The following is a 20547-nucleotide window of genomic DNA, read 5'->3' as shown; positions in this document are numbered from 1 at the left end:
TGGAGCAATGGTGGAATTATGAGAGACGGGGGAATCAGGAAGACGCGAAGAGAAGCTCAAAGATTACCAGTGCTCTCGTCAAGTACGACAGACAAATGTAAGATTTCTGAACAACAGCTGACATTTCATGTTCGTACGATATTAAAGACAGATGTTGGTGTTTTGGGTTTCATCGACGCAAAGCTGGAGGCAGTACGTCCCCCACCGCACCCCAAACAGTGTGTCAGCTTTCTAATTCACGGGGTGTTACCACGCAGATGGCCAACATCGATATTATTCGCTACTTCATTTATTACGTTGACGATTAACGATGACTTCATTTCATGCCTAAAATCAGCAGACAGGTTTCCATGACAGTTGATTCAGGACGCTTATTGTAAATGGTATATAAGGCAAACTTCACATCCTTCGTCGATTCCTATTAGAACTCACATTGTACATGAGACTCAGCATGTGTGTAATTTATGTATTTATTCTTTTTAATTCAGTCTTTGGAGGTTCTTTCAAAAAAGGGTTCACTGCAATGGAAATAAACGAACACGAAATAAAGAGGCAACGAGGTGCTCGTGATTAAACTTAAATAAACAATTACTTAGTAAAATTAAGCAAAAAGGAGGAAAAGTAGTTTTTCTCGGAGGCGTCATTTAACGAGGCACGGTAAGAGTAGAAATGCGTGCAACTCACCACACTCCACCGGTCTGCTCGTGCGTCGTACGCTTCGATCACATCTGTCGGGTCATCGTCAGCATACCCACCAACAGCAAACAAAATGTCCTGTGGGATTCGCGGGTAGGCGAACTTTGGTGTCACAAATTCCTTCGTCATCATTTCTGAGAAGTGCAGAAACGAGAGCGCCTCCGAGATGATGGGTAAGCACGCCATATTTTCCGTCACGTACGGGTTATTTGATACCTGTTGAACAGTTCAATGTGGACCTTATAAACATTAGGAAGGGATGCCATGTTCCATTGCAGAGGAGATAAGAAATTCACACATAATTTGGTTGGGAACTCACCGAAATAGACTATGGTATATACAGGTAAATATGTTTTTTGGTTTGTGTAACGACGCTCTTAACAAATGCACAGGTTGTGGAGAGAAGCGAAATCAAGGATGAATCGATCATAGAGAAATGTAGCAAACTGCTGCATGTTGATGATTGTGTTGAAGGCCCGGCAACACAAGAGCGTGTGATTATGGGCTCGATGTCTATTAAGAGCCATTGCATGTTTCGACCTTAATTGGTCATCATCAGGTGGTTCTCCTTAATTGTTCGAAACTAGTAGATAGGAATTCTAAATTGTAAAGACATTTGAAGCTGATAACATTTTCATGAATCCGTTTGATTGTTTCACACGTATTCGTAAGAGGTGAGTGGCTGAAAGCACAGGGCATTTGACCTAGAGTAGAAACATATTTTCTCTGGAGTTAAAGCGCGTGATGAAATGGACCAAGAAATATCATAAGTTGTATGGCTGCTTCGTGAGATGACGGTTAAAATATTAGAATGTTCACGCTGTGTATGATTTTGAAGTCCCTCAGGTAATTTACTCTTTGATGTAGAACGAGAGCTATCTTGCTGCACATTTCGGATATCTGTTGTCCCTATCTGGTCAATCAGCTGAAGATTATCATGCTAAGTGATGCGTGAAATTATTATAGCAGCTAAGACAAGCTTCTTATTTTGGAGGATTTTCCTTTTCAAGCTGAGTGGATGTTTGAATGTAGTTAACGGTGGGATGCTGTAGTTGAACTGAAACACGTAATGGATCTTAATAAAGGCTGAGACTGTAATAAAAGATTATAGCGCAGACGGACTGTAAAACTTACAGACAATGAATAAAAGACGATTGTTAACTCCAACCACATATCTGCATAAAGGACGAATCGAATATTCGTTTTGAAAATACGCAAACATTTGCGAGCGTGTTACCAGCGGCATCCCTAAGGTAGTTATTGTAACCATGGTAACTAAGGGAATCTGGGGATTTCTTACGCAGCAAATTTTGCACGGTATAAGACATTAAAATCATTCTATACTTTTCAAATTGTAAATGTAAGATTTTAACCAGAATTGGAATACGCCAACAGATTCTGTTAAAGCTCATCAGTATTAAATCTAATGAACATCTGGTTAGACGTTCTCGAGCTGGAACTGCGGACAGACAGACGGGCTTACGCGTGACGAAGAAAAAGACTCACGATTTGCATTAATTAGTTACGAACATGTGTGAATATGTAATTTAAAATGCGGGCTTCACTTTCCAAAAATATCCTCGATTTTGGGGGCATACTGACCTTCTCCTTGAAAAACTTTGCGTCAAGTAGTCCCAATCTGACACCCTTCAAAAATCCCGCGATGTGACCTTTCCTGTTGTTGGGGTCGTGGTTGATCCACTGGAGAACGCACTCCCACACAACTCTCTCGTCCTTCACGTTCAGCTCCCTGGACCCGATTATCGCATGCAGATCCTCTGCAGACAGTTCCATCAGTTCTTCGTTCTGCTGAGACACTTCCACGAAGTGGCGCAGAACGAAGCGGAAAGCGCGAGTCTCGAGGTCGACGCAGAAGTGAGACCTACGACAGCGAGGGTAAGAGCCGACTCAGAATCGATCTCCTTCGAACTCTGACACATTGAAACTGCAGCAAGAACTGGATTCTCAAGCATTTGCACACCACAGTATTTCGCCCCAAGGTTTTACCTTAGCCGTGTGAATCCCGAATAAGTGACACTGAGAGCAGACACGTGGATAGGCAACGATGAGGGACGTTCCATTTTACCGGCGCAAAATAGAAAATTTTCGGCTCTGGAGGTTCCCAGGCAAAGCTCGCTCGTCCTCGTGATAAAGTTATAGGTTGAAACAAGGGCATGGCGTACGCAAGTGAAGAAGGCAATGAGATGAGAAGTGTAGAATTTTGAATTCTGGCGAAACGACATTGTGTTAACTGAGTGTGTTAATCCAGTGTAACCGACCTATATGGGGGAATCGGATAAGCCGATAAGTCGGATGAGTGAGGGGAAGGGGAACGTGGTCATGGATATGGAATAAATAAGTAGAGACTCAATACAGACTTTCCTTGGCGGCGGATGATGCGGGCATTTCGCACGCACAAGTTGACGTCAAAAGAGTCACTCGTGAGCGCTGTTCGAGGGAGTCCCTGTATTAAAACAGTTAATTTATCTGTAATTCTGTCCATCGCATGAAGTGGAGGTTCCGTTGTGCTTCTCTCGATGTAAGTTGATTCTCTTGCTATGTTGTCGTGAAGAAGAATTAGGGGTTCAGCTTTTACGTCTTTGCCCGATAATAACCAATTCTTTAAATGTCCACAAGAGTTCATAATAATCAGCAAAATCTGGGTGTGAGGTTAGATCAATGAACTGTATCGCGTGGACATCGCTTTAAACACTCTCGTCGGTAGAAACCGATCACAACCGATCTGGTTGAAATTCGGTCGCTTAATGCGGGAATCGGATAATCGAGGCTCGGTTAAAAGAGGTTTTGCTGTATGCAGAAAATATGGGGCTGAATGTTCACTTTCATATTGTGAGGATTATGAAAGAAGCAAGGAATTCCGCAGAGAAATAAAGAAAGAAAGAAAAAAAGGAATTGGAGAGGAAGACAGATTTAATTATGACCCTGCAATAGGTCGTGATTAACGTTCTACATGGTGAAATTAGTCATCTGCTGGTCATAACGACGATCAAAACATGTACAGGTAAATCAGAACATTTAAATTACAAGGACATTAATAACAGCCCTGACCTACAACGCTTTATAATTTGCCCAGTCCTCAGTCAGAGGGTTTAATCTCCGACCCGGCAGTCGGCTGCTCTCTAGTGCAAAGCTGCTTCGCCGCAGCGACGAAGGCTGGCGTCACAGCAAATGACAAATGAACATTAATTACCTTGCGAAGTGCATGATGTCGATACAGTTGCCGACGTCCATCGCGTCCTTCAGGAAGTCGCAGCAGAGTTCTTTAACGCCTGGTATACACAAGTAGTCAGCCGTCACGAGCAGCTGACACGCGTTATCGGAGTGGATGTCCACCGCCCGAAAATAAACGTAATTCAGTATTTGGGTCATCACGTCTGAGCTGACCCCGTGGAGGATAGTATCAGTCTCCTCACTGGCGTGCAGCGTTGTCGTGAAAAGGTTCCTGAAACGTAACGAAGCAGTCGTCGATTTGGAGAAACGGCGAGCAGAAAATTACAAGTCATGCGGATAAACTTTATGATTTTATAACTCACGTAGCCAAATAACAGTATCCTTTCGTCAATGTTGTGGATGAATTTGAATACTTCAAAAACTCCCAGAATGTGTACTAATGGGACCAGATTAACTCCGAGGGTGTGAAGAGCTTGCGTAGGCTTAACAGAATATAACTTACAAATCGGACAGCAAGCACCTCGTTTCTTATATAACCTTGACTCCTTCAAGAGATATCTGAGGTTATAATAACTACTACAGAAATTTTAAAGCCAACCAGCAAATTAAGACAAATATTTCAACATACATCACGAGCTGTACATTCCACTGAATCGTAATATGAAATCTATTTGTTCTGCTAACACATTCTCCCGACAATAAACAACTTAAGAGAAAAGACGATGTTTCTACATGGCCTTTAAAAAGCGATTACCAACCAGGAAACAATTTTATATGACAAATTAAGTGTTTTGCAGTGCAACATTTGATTGTCGGAAAATTGAAAGAGGGGCACAGCTTGTAACAAGACATGAGAAACGTCTGTTGGAAAACAGAAACAATGGTTCACGGTTATAATTCATTTCTCATTTCAAGAACGCACAGCATCTTTATTTAATACACAAGCAGATTAACGTATGCACAAATTCTCGAACGATTCTCTCCTACCAATGAAACATTTCTCACGAAGTTCTTTGTTACAGTTTATTATATTTCAGACAGAGCAGCTTTCAATGTTACGGGCAATGGAGTGACAAAGTTGCATTACCAACTTGCTTCTGGACTTAGTCGGTCGTCTTTATGTATTAAAACCAAGACTTTTGGAAATGGATTCTAATTCTCCCTCCAGATTGATTGACTGTCACCTTGGTACAACCGTACTTAAAAATTAAAACAAAATACCACCTACGTCTTCTGGGAAATTGCGTCGTGTTGTCTCGTAGAAATTATCGGACGTTTCAGAGGTTCTTACTGCCTCCATCATCAAGGAAAGAAGGCAGTAAGTACGTCTGAAATGTCACTCAGTTTCTACGGCGCAACGACCAGAAGACATTAATTAGTCTTCTTCCTCACCGCCGTGATATTTCATGAAAATGAGAAAATAATAAAAGAAAATTGCCATATAAAATTCAGGTTTCTGCAACAGAAGGGGTATAACATTTTACATATGAATTGAAGTCCATTATGTCCTTAATTCACATGTTAATCAACCATGTCAGCAAATAAGCAAACCTGAAATATTCGCTGCGCATCGACAGAATCACTCTGTGGACTGGAAAGACGCCGCCGTCCTCCAACCTCAACACCGCGTCACACAAGAGGTTCTCCTCTCTCAGCTCTTTCAGGGGGACTGATGCTTCGGTGCACGTGTACCTGTCGTCATCTTGAGAACGGCTGCAACTTTGGTTTGACTCCTTGTCCTGAAAAACAGTCCATCGCTGTTACAGGATTTTCTTCATACTGACGCGTGTGCACATCAACTGAGAGTGACTGAGAAGAATATCTGGTCCTGCGAGAGAGTTACTGACAAGGGAATGGAGAAATTTGCGTAATATGAAGCTTTATAGATCTCTTCACTAATTAATAAATTGTAGGCTGTCAGATCAAGGGTGATGAGATGGGCGGGGCATGTAGTTCACATGGCAGAGACAAGAAGTGCGACTTTTTAATCGGAAGACCTGAAAAGAAAAGGTCACTTGAGAGTCCTATGCGTTGCTCGGATAATATTAAAATGGATCTTAGGAAGGTGGGAAATGAAGGTGTAGATTGACTGCATCTGCTTGTGGATGTGGACAGAGGCGGGGTCTTGTAAACATGAACATGAAATTTCATGTTTCATAAAAGGCGAGACATTTGAGAAATACCTGTTGGGATTCAACACAAAATGACAAAGCTGTAAGTGTGACATATAACTATCTAACCAACTAACTACCTAGACGGCTTACGGAACACGAAGTTCCAACACCGAACTAACAAAAGCCCTCCACCAGACCCTGCCCTGGGCCAACAAAATCCAGTCTCCTTCAACTCCTAACTCCGATAGATCCCGCCTGAGTTTATCCTCCCATCTACGTCTAGGTTTTTCAGCGGCCTCTTCTCCTCAGGCTTTCCAAAAATACCCGGTGCACACCTCTCGCCCCATCCATGCATGCCACATGCCCCGCCCATCTCACTCTTCTTGGCTTAATAACCCTGAAGATGTGACTGATAAAGGCAATATTAAGTGATGCCGCGTGTTTGTCATTATTCGCATCAAGTTAAATCTTCTTATATGTAAACTACGTAGACATTACTTATAAAATATCAATGTAATCTCTAAAGACTTAGATGCCTCTACTCTGGTGAACCGATCTTAAAAAAATACGACAAAATATGCCATAGAAATTATGTGACCTTTGATGCAGAACCAGACAGTTAACAAATAACTTTTGTAAAAAGAAGGCTACATCTTTTCATACGCATAAACATTTCGAGTTCTTCTCTCTCTCTGTAGAACTAAAAGTGCTTAAGAGCTTACATGATTAAGGACTTTCCTGCCTAAATTACACATTTATATACACTACAAGCACAAAATGTAATTTAAATAGCCCACTTTCTTTACTGAACCAGAAGCTTCATCATCGTGTTCAGAATGCCAGCCACCGGGGTCTATCCTGAGAAAGTTGCATCCAGTTCGCCCCATCGAGTCCCATCTCCCTAAGGTCCATCTTAATGTTATCCTCCCACCTACGCCGAGGTCTTCCCAGAGGTCTCCTTCCTTCAGGCCTCCCAACCAATAGCTTGCAAACAGCCCTCCCCTGCTCACCTCACCCTAACAACATCGGTGCTCATCATGCACTTTTCTCTATTATCTGTCTCACTCCCGTTTTGGGTCCAAATATCTTCCTCAACACTCTAATCTCAGAGACCCTCATTCTATGTTCCTCCGTGAAAGTGAAAGACCAAGTTTTGCACCCATACGTCACAACTGGCAAAATTACGCTTTGGTTCATGCTAATCTTAATTAAGACTTTCCTGTTCCTGGGGGCTGAAAAAAGATTAGTGTGATAAAAGTTTGCCATGACAGATTGCACAAACTTTCTAGTATTTGTAAACTATACAAAGAACGCCACCAGGTACTTTGCAATGTAAATATGCCAGAATGTGTAGCAAAGCCAACAAACTATAATTCCAAAAATACTGTTTACCATACTGGAGAACATTTATGTTCCAATTGCTCTCTTTGCTATTTTTCATATAAAACTGGCTGTGAAGTTCATTTATTGTAGACTCATGTTTGTATCAAAATTTGTAGTAGATGGTCACATTTCATTAAATGTGTTACCTAATAAAGTGTACACATTATGTCATGCCATGGAAACACTGCTAACATGACATTAAGGGACAACCCTCTACTGCTGTTTGTAGAAAGTGTCCTTCGTGAAGAGTGGAGTATGTAATGAATTCTTCATGATGAGATGTTCAACTGTTTGAGTATGTTCAATGCTCTCCATCACGTTATAGGATTATAGCAAATCAACCCAACGATAGAATTACATAAATGTACCTCCTGCATACGATTCTGTGTATTCATTCAGGGGGAGGTTTGTTGTGAAAAAAGTGACAACAAAGTCCTTATGCCATGACGGCGTATTTAAAGTCTTACCCCAAAAAGTAATATTCCTTTCCAAGGTTTTTGTTTTCCAGTGAACACATGTGGAAACTTTATGGGAACTTTCTTAGCTCCTTCCAGCCCAGCCACATCTGCTACCATTATGGCTTTCTCCAGCTCGGTCTCTAACTTCTTTTCGTAATTATTCCTGTAGAAAAAATCAATAAAGTTGTAAGAGAGAAAGAACATTTTTTTTCTATGACAAACACTTGTACAGAGGATCTTGTGTTCTGCTGACCAGGTTAGACTGGCTGTTCCAGAATCAAAATACCCGCACAAGTACAAATCTTATTCATAAATATTACAGTCTTGCATGCAGAAATATCAATAAACTGATAATTAAAACAAAAGTTTTCACCTACTTTGAACCACTTTCTCCAGTCTTCGGTGGTTTCTTCCCTTTACCCTTTGTTATGTATGCCTTCCATTTCTTTGCTCTATCCCAATAAACATTAAACTTGGTCCTGATGCCCTGGTTTGGTCTCGCCCTTTGAGCTTCATCTGCAACATTTACATAGGACCCCTTTATATTATTGTGTGCATCAGTTGTGAGTTTTGCCTTAAAGTCCTCCTAAGCCCTTATCGCTACGCCACAGTACAGTTAAAGTTGCCTCTGTGCATAAAGATCATGTCGTGCAAGCATACAGGGCCTTGGAGGTCGAGCTCCATATATTCTAGACCTGAACAGTAAACAGTGGTGAGTAGTCAGCTTTATGGTGCAGCCACTTTACTTCCAGGATCCAATGGACAGGTACTTGGGCAGATTTAGAGAGAGAGAGAAAAAAGTTCCAGCCCCTGCCAATTCTCTGCCTGCAATGTTATCAACCTGCACAATAGTCTTATTAAAAATTATTAAGTATTTACAATGTAACATGAAGTGACCCAAAGTTCAAACATAAACCAACTGTGCTGAAAAGGAAAATAAAAAGAACCATTGAGTAGAAGTGAGAGGAAGAGACAATGATGCTTTTACAAACCATATCCATCAATAATACTATTATAACAAAATCAAACTGAATCTAGCATAATGAAAACTGAATGTAAGAACTGTGATTACAAGATTCACAAAAAATTACATTATGGAATTCGGAAGAACCATAGTGAACAGCCGAAGTTAAAACATCCATTAATCACGACATTTTTTTATACCTATCACTATGGCCAAAAAGTATGAGTAACCAGTTCAGCTGGCTATAAAATATGCAGAACATAAAAGTATAGGGGAGGAGGACTTTGATACGTGCAGAATTTATTCTATTTATGCTATTCCTACAGTTCGCTACCATTAATCCCATCCAGTGGACTCAATATGAAGTCTCGTAATGTGCAGGAAGTACAAGACACTTTTCTACTCTCACATCTGACTGCTGATCAATCTCAGAATTCTGATCTACATTGGGTCCCATAAACTTCTTTTGGGTCTTAAAAATACTTGTACATTTTAAGACTGTCTCAAAACTTTATATTAATAAATTGCAAATTTGTCTCAACATACATTTCTCTTCAAGGTCATAGCTTTCTGCAGCATCTTCATACAGTTTTACTGTCTCCTTATGGTTTTTCTGTTTGGCTTCCTGGTTTGCCTCCCTTACACACCTACGTGCTTTCTGCAGAAAAAAGAAAGAGAAAGAATCTCTGGTAAACATTTTCCAAACTCACAGGAATTAACATACAAGAGAGACAATCTTTTTAGGTAAACAAGAGTTATACATATGATGCCCTTTTGTTACAGCGTTAGATCAACATATCAGATATACATGTGGCTTGGTAGTTCAGTTAAAATAGTACATGGCTGAAACTCTTGTTCTTTCACTATTAAAATTACAACACAGCCACACCCAACCAAGTTGGTTTGTAGTTAAAATGGTAGTATACCTTTTGTCAGCAATTAATCAAATACATCCTCTTATGCATAATTAACTTTTTAAAGACAGTTCTGATCCAATTATCATTTTGTCATCTAGGAGCTAAACAAAGAAGAAAGGTCAGATGAACTAGCTAAATGTACTTCCACTACAAAATTAATTTAACCCTTTCCATGCTACATGTAGCACTGTAAATAAAGTTGTGAGGACAGCTGGGAATAAGCTCATAACAAAGTGGTCATCAAGTGCCTCAAAAATGGCTTCAGCTAAGGTCCAATCCTTCGATTTCCACAAAGCATAGGGAATGTTTTAAGCTAAGTAGCCACCAGTTCCTCATGAAAACCCCTGCACTACAGAATGAACCGGTTCCACATTAATGTTAAATGAAAGTCATTTCGAAGTACAGTCACTCCATTCATAAACGTGTATATTGAATTTTATTTAACCTTTACCTAATAATCAAAAAAAAAAGTTACCTGCGTTGAAGTTCCTTCTGCCATTCCAACACAAGTAAGCGAGAAAGTTCTAAAAATATAAAGAAAGCAAAAATTAATTTATATTAGCATGTAAAATTGCCTGTTGTATTTCTTACTAAAATAAACCTTGGTAGTTATCAAACATGGCAGGACAGCAACACGAAATTAAAAGACATATTAAGATTGACTCTTGAGATGGAAAACCATGACTGATGTATAGCGCATAAATTCTAAACCCCAAACACTACATGAAGACAATTGGTCAGTTTCATATTTCATGTCACTTCCCAGCACTCTTTACCCCAGGACACAATTCTGAAGTCTTCTGGAGAACCCCATCAGAAGAACGACAGGTTCATGAAAAACGACCACGCGGCATGTTAAAATGAAAAACTCCACACAGTGAACTCGTGTTTATCCTCAGACACTGGAAACATTTTTCAATATCCATGTGAACAAGAGCAGTATTACCATTAGAACCACGAGTGTCATCAATCACAAGCAACGGCCATGACTGCACAAGGTAAAGATAACGCCTTACTCCAATGCTGACATACAGAATGGAACTTATCTGGGACCACCTTATAGAAAGTAAGTAACTTGGAAATGTGGGAAGGCACAAAACATAATAATTATAAAAAAGGCATTCCTCATGGAGGAATCTGACACAGGCTTATGGGCCAATCTAACTAACTAACTAACTAAATGGGTTACCGAACCCGAAGGTTCATCACCGAATTAACCAAAGCCCTCCACCGGACCCTGTCCTGGGCCAACAAAATCCAATCGCCTTCAACTCCTATCTCCCATAGATCCCGCCTGAGATTATCCTCCCATCTACGTCTAGGTCTCCCCGGAGGACTCTTCCCCTCAGGCTTCCTGACCAATACCCGGTGCACACCTCTTGTCCCATCCATGCGCGCTACATGCCCAGCCCATCTCATTCTTCTCGACTTAATCACCCTGACAATACTGGGGGAGGATGAGTACAAATTATTATGCAGTTTTCTCCATGCCCGGTCGTCTTCTCTCCTAGTTCCAAATATCCCCCTCAACACCCTGTTCTCAAACACCTGCAATCTGTGTTCCTCCCTCTAAGTGAGAGGCCATGTTTCGCACCCATACAAAACAACAGGCAAAATTATTGTTTTGTATACTTTAATTTTCAGATTCTTGGTCCATCTTAATGTTATCCTCCCACCTACGCCGAGGTCTTCCCAGAGGTCTCCTTCCTTCAGGCCTCCCAACCAATAACTTGCAAACAGCCCTCCCCTGCCCACCTCACCCTAACAACATCGGTGCTCGTCATACATTTTCTCTATTATCTGTCTCACTCCCGTTTTGGATCCAAATATCTTCCTCAAGACTCTGTTCTCAGAGACCCTCAGTCCATGTTCCTCCATCAAGTGAAAGACCACGTTTTGCACCCATAAATACTTTGCACTCAATAATAACAAACATTCCCCGGATTTAATATGCTTTTGTAGAGAGATAATAAGAGGGAGATTCGTCAATAATTAGGCTTGTAAAACTGAAATAAAATTCTTCACAGTTCCCTAAAACGCTTTAATAATGTCGATGTATCAAGAAATGAAAAGTGTTGGAATTATTATTCAGAATATATACCCCACTTCATAACATCCATATATTTTTATTAAGATTCTAGGCTACGAAACATTTATTATTCCTTTAAAATGATAATTGCCTACTAGAATATTCTTTTACTAGCAATGATGCCGTGAACAAACAGAAGTCAATCTAATATTACTTGAAATTGTGTTAGAAAGACGACAAGCCTAATTCTCTTACGCGAGTTCACAAATGCAGATGAAAACACGTAAATGTAATGAACAGCAATAATAATAATAATAATAAATAGGAATCCCTTACCTCAAACTTTGTTCAGTAATAAGAGACCACGATGTCCACCAGCACTTATCAATGGAGAGAGTAGAAGGCTTAATAATTCTTATATACGATAAGTACTTGTGATATTCTAAAACGTTTTTAACAGCACAAAATTATCTAGTCTACGAGGCACTTTTTCTACAACCGATTCACAGCAGAGCTCTTTCCACAATGACGAAAGCGGATTGTTGACGGCAATATATACCAATACAACAATGCGGAGTGAACACATGACGTAACAATTAGCTTCTTAGGTAGGGGGAATGGAGTGCAATACGGTTCATTCAGGCTATTATACTGCGTGTATAATAAACGATAAAAGAGCCTTATGGCAAGCTCAACCAAGATTGTTGCAGGCGTGGGTTGGAAATTCCAATGCTTTTTCTTGCATTGTAATACACGCAGGTGTTCATATGAAAGCTGACCATTGTTGGTCCATATTTACACATTGTTGGTAGTTGGAAAAAATACAAAGATAAGATCTTATAATTTGGTTACATTCAATCATAAATGTAAAGAGTGAATGATGAATATTAAATGATTTCTCTATCAGGAGCTTCAAGTTGAAGATTGTTTAGGAGACTACCAGTGTGGTTTTAGGAAAAACCGATCAACAGTTGATCAGATTCACTGCCTTAGAACTACACTGGAGAAGACATGCGAACGAAACATCGAAGTGCATCAACTATATATTGACTTCAAACAGGCCTACGATAGCATAGATAGAAACCAACTAATAGAAATAATGAGAGAATTTGGATTTCCTACAAAGTTAGTAAGATTGGTGAAAATGACACTGACAGATACTTGCAATAAGGTGAAAATACAAGGTAGGGTTTCTGACAGCTTTAAAACAGTGGCGGGCTTATGACAGGGCGACTCTCTGTCTACACAGCTATTTAACATTTGTCTAGAAAAGGTCATTAGAGCAATCAAAACAAACCCTGGAGGACACCTGTCAGATACTCGCATATGCAGATGGTTTGGTGGCGCTGGGAAGAAGCATTTGTGTGTGTGTGTGTGTGTGTGTGTGCGTGCGAGTGAGTGAGAGATAGAGTGCCGCCGCTCCCTCCTCATTTCTTGTGTTGACTGGGAATTGTTCTCATTTTAGATACTGGTGGCAGCAATTAGGATTGTACCACGAACCCTTTGAATACCAAAATACCTTTGAATATCAAACTTGTATGCTAACTAACAAACTATCCTATAAATCAAAGATGGGGAGTAGCACTGTATGTGTCTTAATTAAGAATTATTAACCTTCATCAGCCGTGTGTTATGGAATATATTTGATCCAACCATCCATGTGTCAGAGTAGCGTGCCACTAAATTATTAAACACCAGAGTCAATTCTTGGCCCACAGTCATGTCGTATTGGGGGGGGGGGTCAAATCCCTTATTCCCAAATAATAAGGTCAATAGTTTATCTGTGTGTTGGCTTAGATTTGTAGTGCTGTATCTTCATGGATTGGATATAAGAATTTCATCTTGTAAATCCATGGCCTGGCCACATTACATTTTAAGTAACGTTTTGTGTAAACAAAAAGTATGTGCTTATTGAGAGACAGAAAGTGGGAGCTAGTAAGAAAGAGAACAGGTCACTGGTATTTTGCAATGAATTGCAGAGTAGTTGGGAAAAGAAAGTATACATACAAGCATGTACTCAGGGGGCTAGAAGACATGCAAATGATCGAAAGTGATCTTCTGGAAATTTGAGGATGCCGAGGGGAATATGGAACACAGGATGTATCCTATGTGTAACAAAGTAAAGGCTAGAGCCTCATACTGCAATGTGGGCCCTAAATAGGAATTGGGAGGATAGCAGTAAATCACGAATTTGACAAACTGAAAAGATCGGGTAATATTTAAGGATGTCTAAAGAGAAATCAGGAAGGTCAGTAATAAAATGTGAGGGCAAATAAAACATAAACTAGGGGTTGGGAAAGATGGGGGGGTAGTAATATAATTTAAAGGAATGTGGAGAATGTTGAGATGTTCAAACATATTTAGAAGTGAACATACTACCAGAGAATCATGTCCAAAATTCAAAACTGATATCAGGAGACTAATAAATGTTAATGTCAAATAAAATTTATACTGGATGTTTTAAAAATTTAATCAACCATCAGTAGCACACAAACATTTTATATATATTAAATTTATCCAAAATTAAAAAGAATAGAAATAGAAATGAAATCAATCATCAAGGTTAAGTGGTTTGTATTCAGACGTGTTAACATGGTAAACAAATGTTTAAAATATACACAGAACTACTTTAATGCACGGTAGCAGTTTACATGACCATCTACGTTATTTGACTTGTGTTATTGTTGTGATACTTTTTTTAAGAAAAGTTCTGTCGAAAGTTTATTTTACTTATATTTATAATGAAACCTACCAGATCATAGGACCAGTGATTCTAGGCGTAAAATAACTTTCAACAAGTGTTAGAATAATGTGTGTCTCTTGTTTACACGTGAACTGTAAAAATAAGGAATTAAGCGACCCCTACACTGTCAATATTATTGTGCAATATTCAGTTTTGTACAATAATATTGATCGTCTATGTTACGAATTGAAAGGTTGTGCAATATATTGTGTCAATCAAAAATGGTTTGATATTTATTGCACAATGTGGAAAAGGTTGCATCATCTGTAGGCAGTATTGCGCAATATCGTTCAGTTCTGTCCCAGACGTAGTGGCGCGAACTTCGGTGCGCGCTGAACATGATGTCGTCTAAAGTGAAAGATGACGAACGAAAGTTCATTTTGGAATTTATAGAGGTTTATCACAACCCAGAAGACAGCCATCTTCAGACTCACTGCCATGAAAACCTCAAACCCTAAGTAGTTTCAGTGATCTTGTAGCAGGTTTCATGGTCCTTTTTGATACACCTGTTTTATTCTGCAAGACCCATATGAGCTTTACAAGGTGAATGGTAATGCCATTCTTTTCTTCAGTTAATACTTGATACTGACATTTTGTTGCTCTAATGTCAGTTCTTGATTAAGAACTGTTTCTGTGGGGAACATGAACACCAAGGACTGTTCTTATGATTTTTCTGTGACACGTTGTATTTATTCTTTGAGCTTATCTGTATCCATCAGTGAGTCAAGCATGAATATTGCAAAGGAATATAATAGCACTCTTTCTTTTTATGATTGCTTATTTGGAGTTACTGTCAGTGGCCAATGCAGTATCACATGCAAAAGAAAGGTTATGGTATATATCACAGCTGCAAAATATTTTCCGTTTTTGGGGTTTTCTGCATCTTTTGCTCAGCATTATATTCTGTTGAACATAATTCTGTGATGTTCAAAATCTTGATCTTATTAAAAATAGTGAATGCTTTATTTATTTTGTAAAATAGTTGCAGATATGTTCCAAGGGACTTTCTGTTTGCTAAATTACAACTTTCATTCTGTAAAGTTTTGTGAAAAACTGCTGCCCCATTTAAAGTCACATACAGTATTGGCATTATTCAGTTGGCACACTGCAATAATGGCCCAGTATTTTGTTTGTTATTTTACTGGTGATCGAAAACTGTCCACAATGTTACATTCATGTTGTTCATATCGTATAGTACACTGATTGTTTTTTAAGTTAATTGTCTGGAATTATCCTGAGGGGAGGGGGGGGTCCTCTGTCCAGTAATATATGAGAGAGAACAAAAGCATATTTATCTGTGTGTTGCATATGTGTAGTGACAGATATGCATTAATAACTAAGCTCAATTAGGAGTGATGGATTAATCAGGATCAAATTCTTCATTCTGTAGTATATACAGCATTATCATTTTCATGTAAAAAATTAGTGCTGTTATAGTTTTTACTTGAGTAAATTGCTCCTGAAATTTTAGCAATAGTGTGACGTGTTGCAGTTGGCATTGTTATACTCGTTTATAGGCATTGTTGTGTCTCTTTATTGGCATTGTTGTTTGTTTATAGACATTGTTGCGTTTAGCATTGTTGTGTTTACATTGTTGCGTCTGTTTAAAAGCCGATTGACAATCGGCTTTGAGAGCAGTGTAGGAGGTGAGAGTGTGGAAGGAGAGTGCGAAGAGAGCTGAAGTGTGAATCGCTCTTAGGTGAAGTGTGTTGTAGACGAGATTATTTTGTGCTGTAAGAGACGTTTTAGTTTGATTAAATTCATTATTGCTGGAGGACATCGTGGTCTCTTACAATCCAACCAAGTTTACAATCGGATCGGATTTGAGGTAGCAGACCCCAGAAGAAATCAAGGGTTGACAATCAAGGTCGTATACCGTCCCACGTTACACTGGTGTCAGAAGTGGGATGGTCAACAATGGAGTGTGCACTGCAAGAAATACTGGGAAGATTGCAGAGGCTGAGCAACGACCAGCAACATCTGCAGGACAATCTTGAAGACAAGATGGATGCCAGCCAGAAACAGCTACGAGACCAGTTTACGTGCATCCAGCAACAGCTTCAGGACAATCTTGAAGACAAGATGGATGCCAGCCAGAAACAGCTACAAGATAATCTAGGCGCACAGTTTTCGAAAGAAATAAGCTCCCTGAGGTGCAGTCAGGTGGAATTCGAGGAAATAATACCGGCGCGGTGCGAGAGGGTGGTGATGGCACGGATGAACGACCCCGTGGGAACGGCGAGCGGAATAATATAACCTGGTGTGGACCCTTTACCACGAGAAGGACTATACGTAGCCAGGGCGCTAGTCCGCACCCGGCGCAGCGTGCCTGTGAGAATTGTGAATGTCGGGGAGGGCGACCAAGTGCTGGCGGAAGGCACAACCCTGGGCCTGTGTGAACCGGTCACGTGGGCGGGCCCGGCTGGCAATACAGAACCTCCGTCGCAGAATAGAGCTGTGCAAGCCACTGCAGGGCATGGTCGCCGATGCTATCCTGAACCTGACGACAATGGAAGCCAGGGAGTTGAAGGCATTGGTCCTCGACTTTCAGGATGTCTTTGTGACAGAAAACAATGGTTATGGGCGAACGGACTGAGTGCTCCACCGCATCAGCACAGGCGTTGACAATCAAGGTCGTATACCGTCCCACGTTACAATATATTGTTTGTTTACATGTAAAGAGTATAGAAGGGCCCTTGGTGCATCTAAAAGATTTATTAAAATGGATATTTGATTTGTCAACTTCTTTTATTGCATACACTGTAACATCCTGGATCTGATTTAGCCATGTGTGAATGAAAAGAGGGAGATGATTAAGAATTAGCTTCACCTGGTGTTCATGAAACCAAGGCCAGGTGGTATCACACTTGAAAAGTGGAGGATAAGGAGTACCGACATGTTCTTTGACACCAGACTCATGCAATATACATGTTACAGAAGTCAGCTTAAAGATTCTGCAGGATTTGTGATCAGTCATTACATTTGCTGATATCCCAACAGAGATCGGACTGGCTACAGACACTGAGGATTCATTTTACCAGATTTTCCCACTTTGGGTGACAGGAGCTTGACATGATACGGCTAAAATCAGCATGGTGGCAGCACTCTGTCATAATGAAGGGAAACTTGAATTCGCAAGGGTTGGTAGCTTTTGCAGTTGATTCCAGAGATAAGTTAGTATATTCTGTGGTTTACTGTGAATGGCGGTCGTGTTTGGAAGTGTGTTGTTGAGAGTGATTTATGTTGTAATAGAATACAGATTTTTAAGGTGTCGATGGTTTCCATTATAATAAAGCTTTGCAACTGTGACAGATTATTATTGAAGTGACTATATATTTTTATTATCTTTCGCATTTCCCTGTTAGCTTCTATTTTGCGAACGCTTAGAATGCCAGTTAAGAATTTGGGTCCCTACGAATCATGCTTACACAAAATGCAGACTGCAGGGAATTCACTATCTCTTTATTTTACAAAAACAGTGGAGTTCAGTGGACTAAAATAATACGCAGTATTTTTATTGGTGTGAAGTTCATTTTACTGCTGTAGAAAAAGTTCATGATTATGCCATCTCTTTTGAAGGGCTGCCAACTTGGTTTGTAACAGTGGCATTCATACTGCTACGGTATTCCCAGCGGTGTACTCATTTTAATCACAATATGTCATATATTGCTTTCTTTGTTATTGATACATTGCAAAATATACACATTCCATAATATTTAAATGTGGGAAGCAGGAGAAAAATATGATTTCACTTCACTGTCAGATATCAGTGGATGACGATGTCTTCTGGCACAAAATAACTTGTTTTTTGAGATGCAGTTCATCATTTTAATAAGGCAAGTTGAATTGTCTTATGAAGCCTAATTCTGAAACATTAACCCTTTGCTGTTCTATATAAATCCACTGTACCCTGGCATTAATAAAATTCTCTTCTTGGCATTATGTTTTAGTATGTTACATGCAGCAGCAAGGGATGTTGTATTTTGCTACAATCTACTGTTGTAGGACTTTAATAAGTGCCTTCAGTTTACAGTCATTTGAGTCCTTGAAGACTGGTCAGCATGCTATAGAAGTGTGTATTTTGTAGCACTGCGTTTCAGAATTTTTAATACAATGGTTTTATGTTTGAGGTTTTCAAAAGGTTAAATTTACTGGAATCAAGGAAGGTGGCTTGAAAAATGCAATGACAGAAGCCCATAAAACTGTCGTGCTTGAAAATGAAGTTGAAGATATTTTGTTGAAAATAGTTATGAAAAACGGTCTTTCATTCCTTATGGATAAATATCATTTGACAGTGGCACCAATTTTGAAAAAAATTGAATTAGTTTATTTTATTGACTTGTTAAATTTAATCCATGTGGGGTGAAGTGTAATAAAGCCCCCACTTTATTTGTTGTGCTTTATATTTGTCCATTTGTTGCAATTGCGATTGTAGTATTTTGGCTCTTTATATTGTTTTTCTAATATTAAATTTGTTAAAGTAGAGTCAAAATGAGAAGAGTACTGAAATGTTGTAAATTTTTTCATTTATATTGTCTGCTCTTTTTGTTATTTGTTTATAGAGGTATTTTTTCTAAAAGTGAGTCTAAATGTAGATATGTTTTAAAGTCAATCCATCCTTGTAAATGCTACTGTCAAGGAAGATGCTGAATTAATAAAAATTATTTTAGAAATTAATTTTATTAAATTTTGTGTACAACAAAAAAGTGTGAGTTTTCATCACTGTAGATGTTACTTTAAACAAATTGATATAGAAAATTTAATGCCAAGTCTTTTAAAGAAGATTCTCAGTCATTAATTTTCAGCACAGAAGGTCCAATTCTAAATACACCATCATAACACCATTAACCACATGTGTACTAATGTTTGCAATTCCTGGCTACCAAATTTCGGTGATCACCATAAACTTTTGAAAGAGGCCAAGTCAGTGCTGCCTCACTTCAATGTGCTTACAAGTCAGGCTCACTATAGGACATTATGAGTTAATTTCTTCCATCATTTGATTTTGGCACGGGTACTTGAGTGATAATATAGAACAGCGCTCATTACAGTTCTTCTTGTACTGAAAGTTCAGTGATTCATGCTGCCATTTCAGTACTAATACTTAGCTAGACTGCCTTCCTAGTGAACCCGGTTCTTTATTGGTTATGTGTAGTAAATTATGAAAGTGTTATTGTTCAGTGTTTCTCAATGACCAGACCTCAAAGAACATGGAAAAGCATCATGACTTGAAATTAACTTATATTCTTAGACGTTCTAGTAGACAAAAACCAGTGCTGAGGTGAGATGTAAAATAGTTTTACTGGTTATTAATATCTTGTTACATGACGTGTATGTATGAAATTGTTTTGTGATTTGTTTTATATATACTTCTCACATATTAGTGTCATTCAGATTGTTCCATCAGTGGAAGTAAATTTAGAAATCCCTGTCATTTTCGTGGCACAAAGAAACGAACAGAGTGGAACAAAAAGGAAATCCCTAAATGAGGTAGAAGAAATAACAGACCTGCATATTTTATTGTTTTCTTTTGATGCCGGAAAGATAAATGAGAGGCAAAATGTAACAAATGACACAAGATTATGTTATAGACAGTACAGGAGCATTTTCACAGTCAGTGTAAAAGAAAAAGATATAAGAAGTGGTTTTATTCTGCTCTTTGATTCCATTCCTTTAAAAGCGTGACAAAGTTTAAATATTTGGGAGCAACAATAATAAATCGAAATGATACTTATGAGGAAATCAGGAGGTGACTATATTCTGGAAATGAATGACACTTTTTAGTCCAAAATATTTTGTCTTCTGGTTTCTAAGAAACTAAAGATTAATATATACAAAACAATAATTTTGCCCGTTGCTCTGTATGGGTGCAAAATGTGGTCTCTCATTCTGAGGGAGTAATATAGATTGCAGGAGTCTGAGAAATTTTGTATTTGGTCTTCCATTCTAATGTTGACTTACATTTTACACATGCGTTCACAATTTAAATATTATGAACATGTGTAATTATGGAACTAATATAGTGAAAGTCATTTTTGAAAGAAGTCCTAT

The 20547-nt window shown here is 39.0% G+C and overlaps 1 protein-coding gene across 2 annotated transcripts in view; it reads right to left on the bottom strand.

Moving 5' to 3' along the window:
* Nucleotides 1-20547, bottom strand: part of LOC110838590 (uncharacterized) — a 31612-nt gene that overhangs the window by 7906 nt on the left and 3159 nt on the right. Inside the window, exons 1-9 of one of the 2 annotated variants that reach the window (XM_087351782.1) lie at nt 12090-14308; nt 10200-10248; nt 9354-9465; nt 8221-8359; nt 7853-8006; nt 5440-5627; nt 3908-4159; nt 2299-2578; nt 685-912 (exon numbers count right to left, since the gene is read on the bottom strand). In XM_087351782.1, coding sequence (XP_087207908.1) covers nt 685-912; nt 2299-2578; nt 3908-4159; nt 5440-5627; nt 7853-8006; nt 8221-8359; nt 9354-9465; nt 10200-10223 — 1377 coding nt within the window. In that variant the 5' untranslated portion in view covers nt 10224-10248; nt 12090-14308. Of the gene's footprint in view, nt 1-684; nt 913-2298; nt 2579-3907; nt 4160-5439; nt 5628-7852; nt 8007-8220; nt 8360-9353; nt 9466-10199; nt 10249-12089; nt 14309-20547 lie in introns of those variants that run through there. The other variant, XM_087351781.1, reaches the window with a different exon arrangement.

This window comes from Zootermopsis nevadensis, unplaced genomic scaffold, assembly GCF_977971745.1.
Source record: "Zootermopsis nevadensis isolate Lab colony 2312 unplaced genomic scaffold, Znev_1.0 Znev_ptg000020l, whole genome shotgun sequence".
NCBI lineage: Eukaryota > Metazoa > Arthropoda > Insecta > Blattodea > Termopsidae > Zootermopsis > Zootermopsis nevadensis.
Note: the sequence above shows the minus strand (reverse complement) of the source record. Positions and strands in the feature narration are given on the sequence as shown.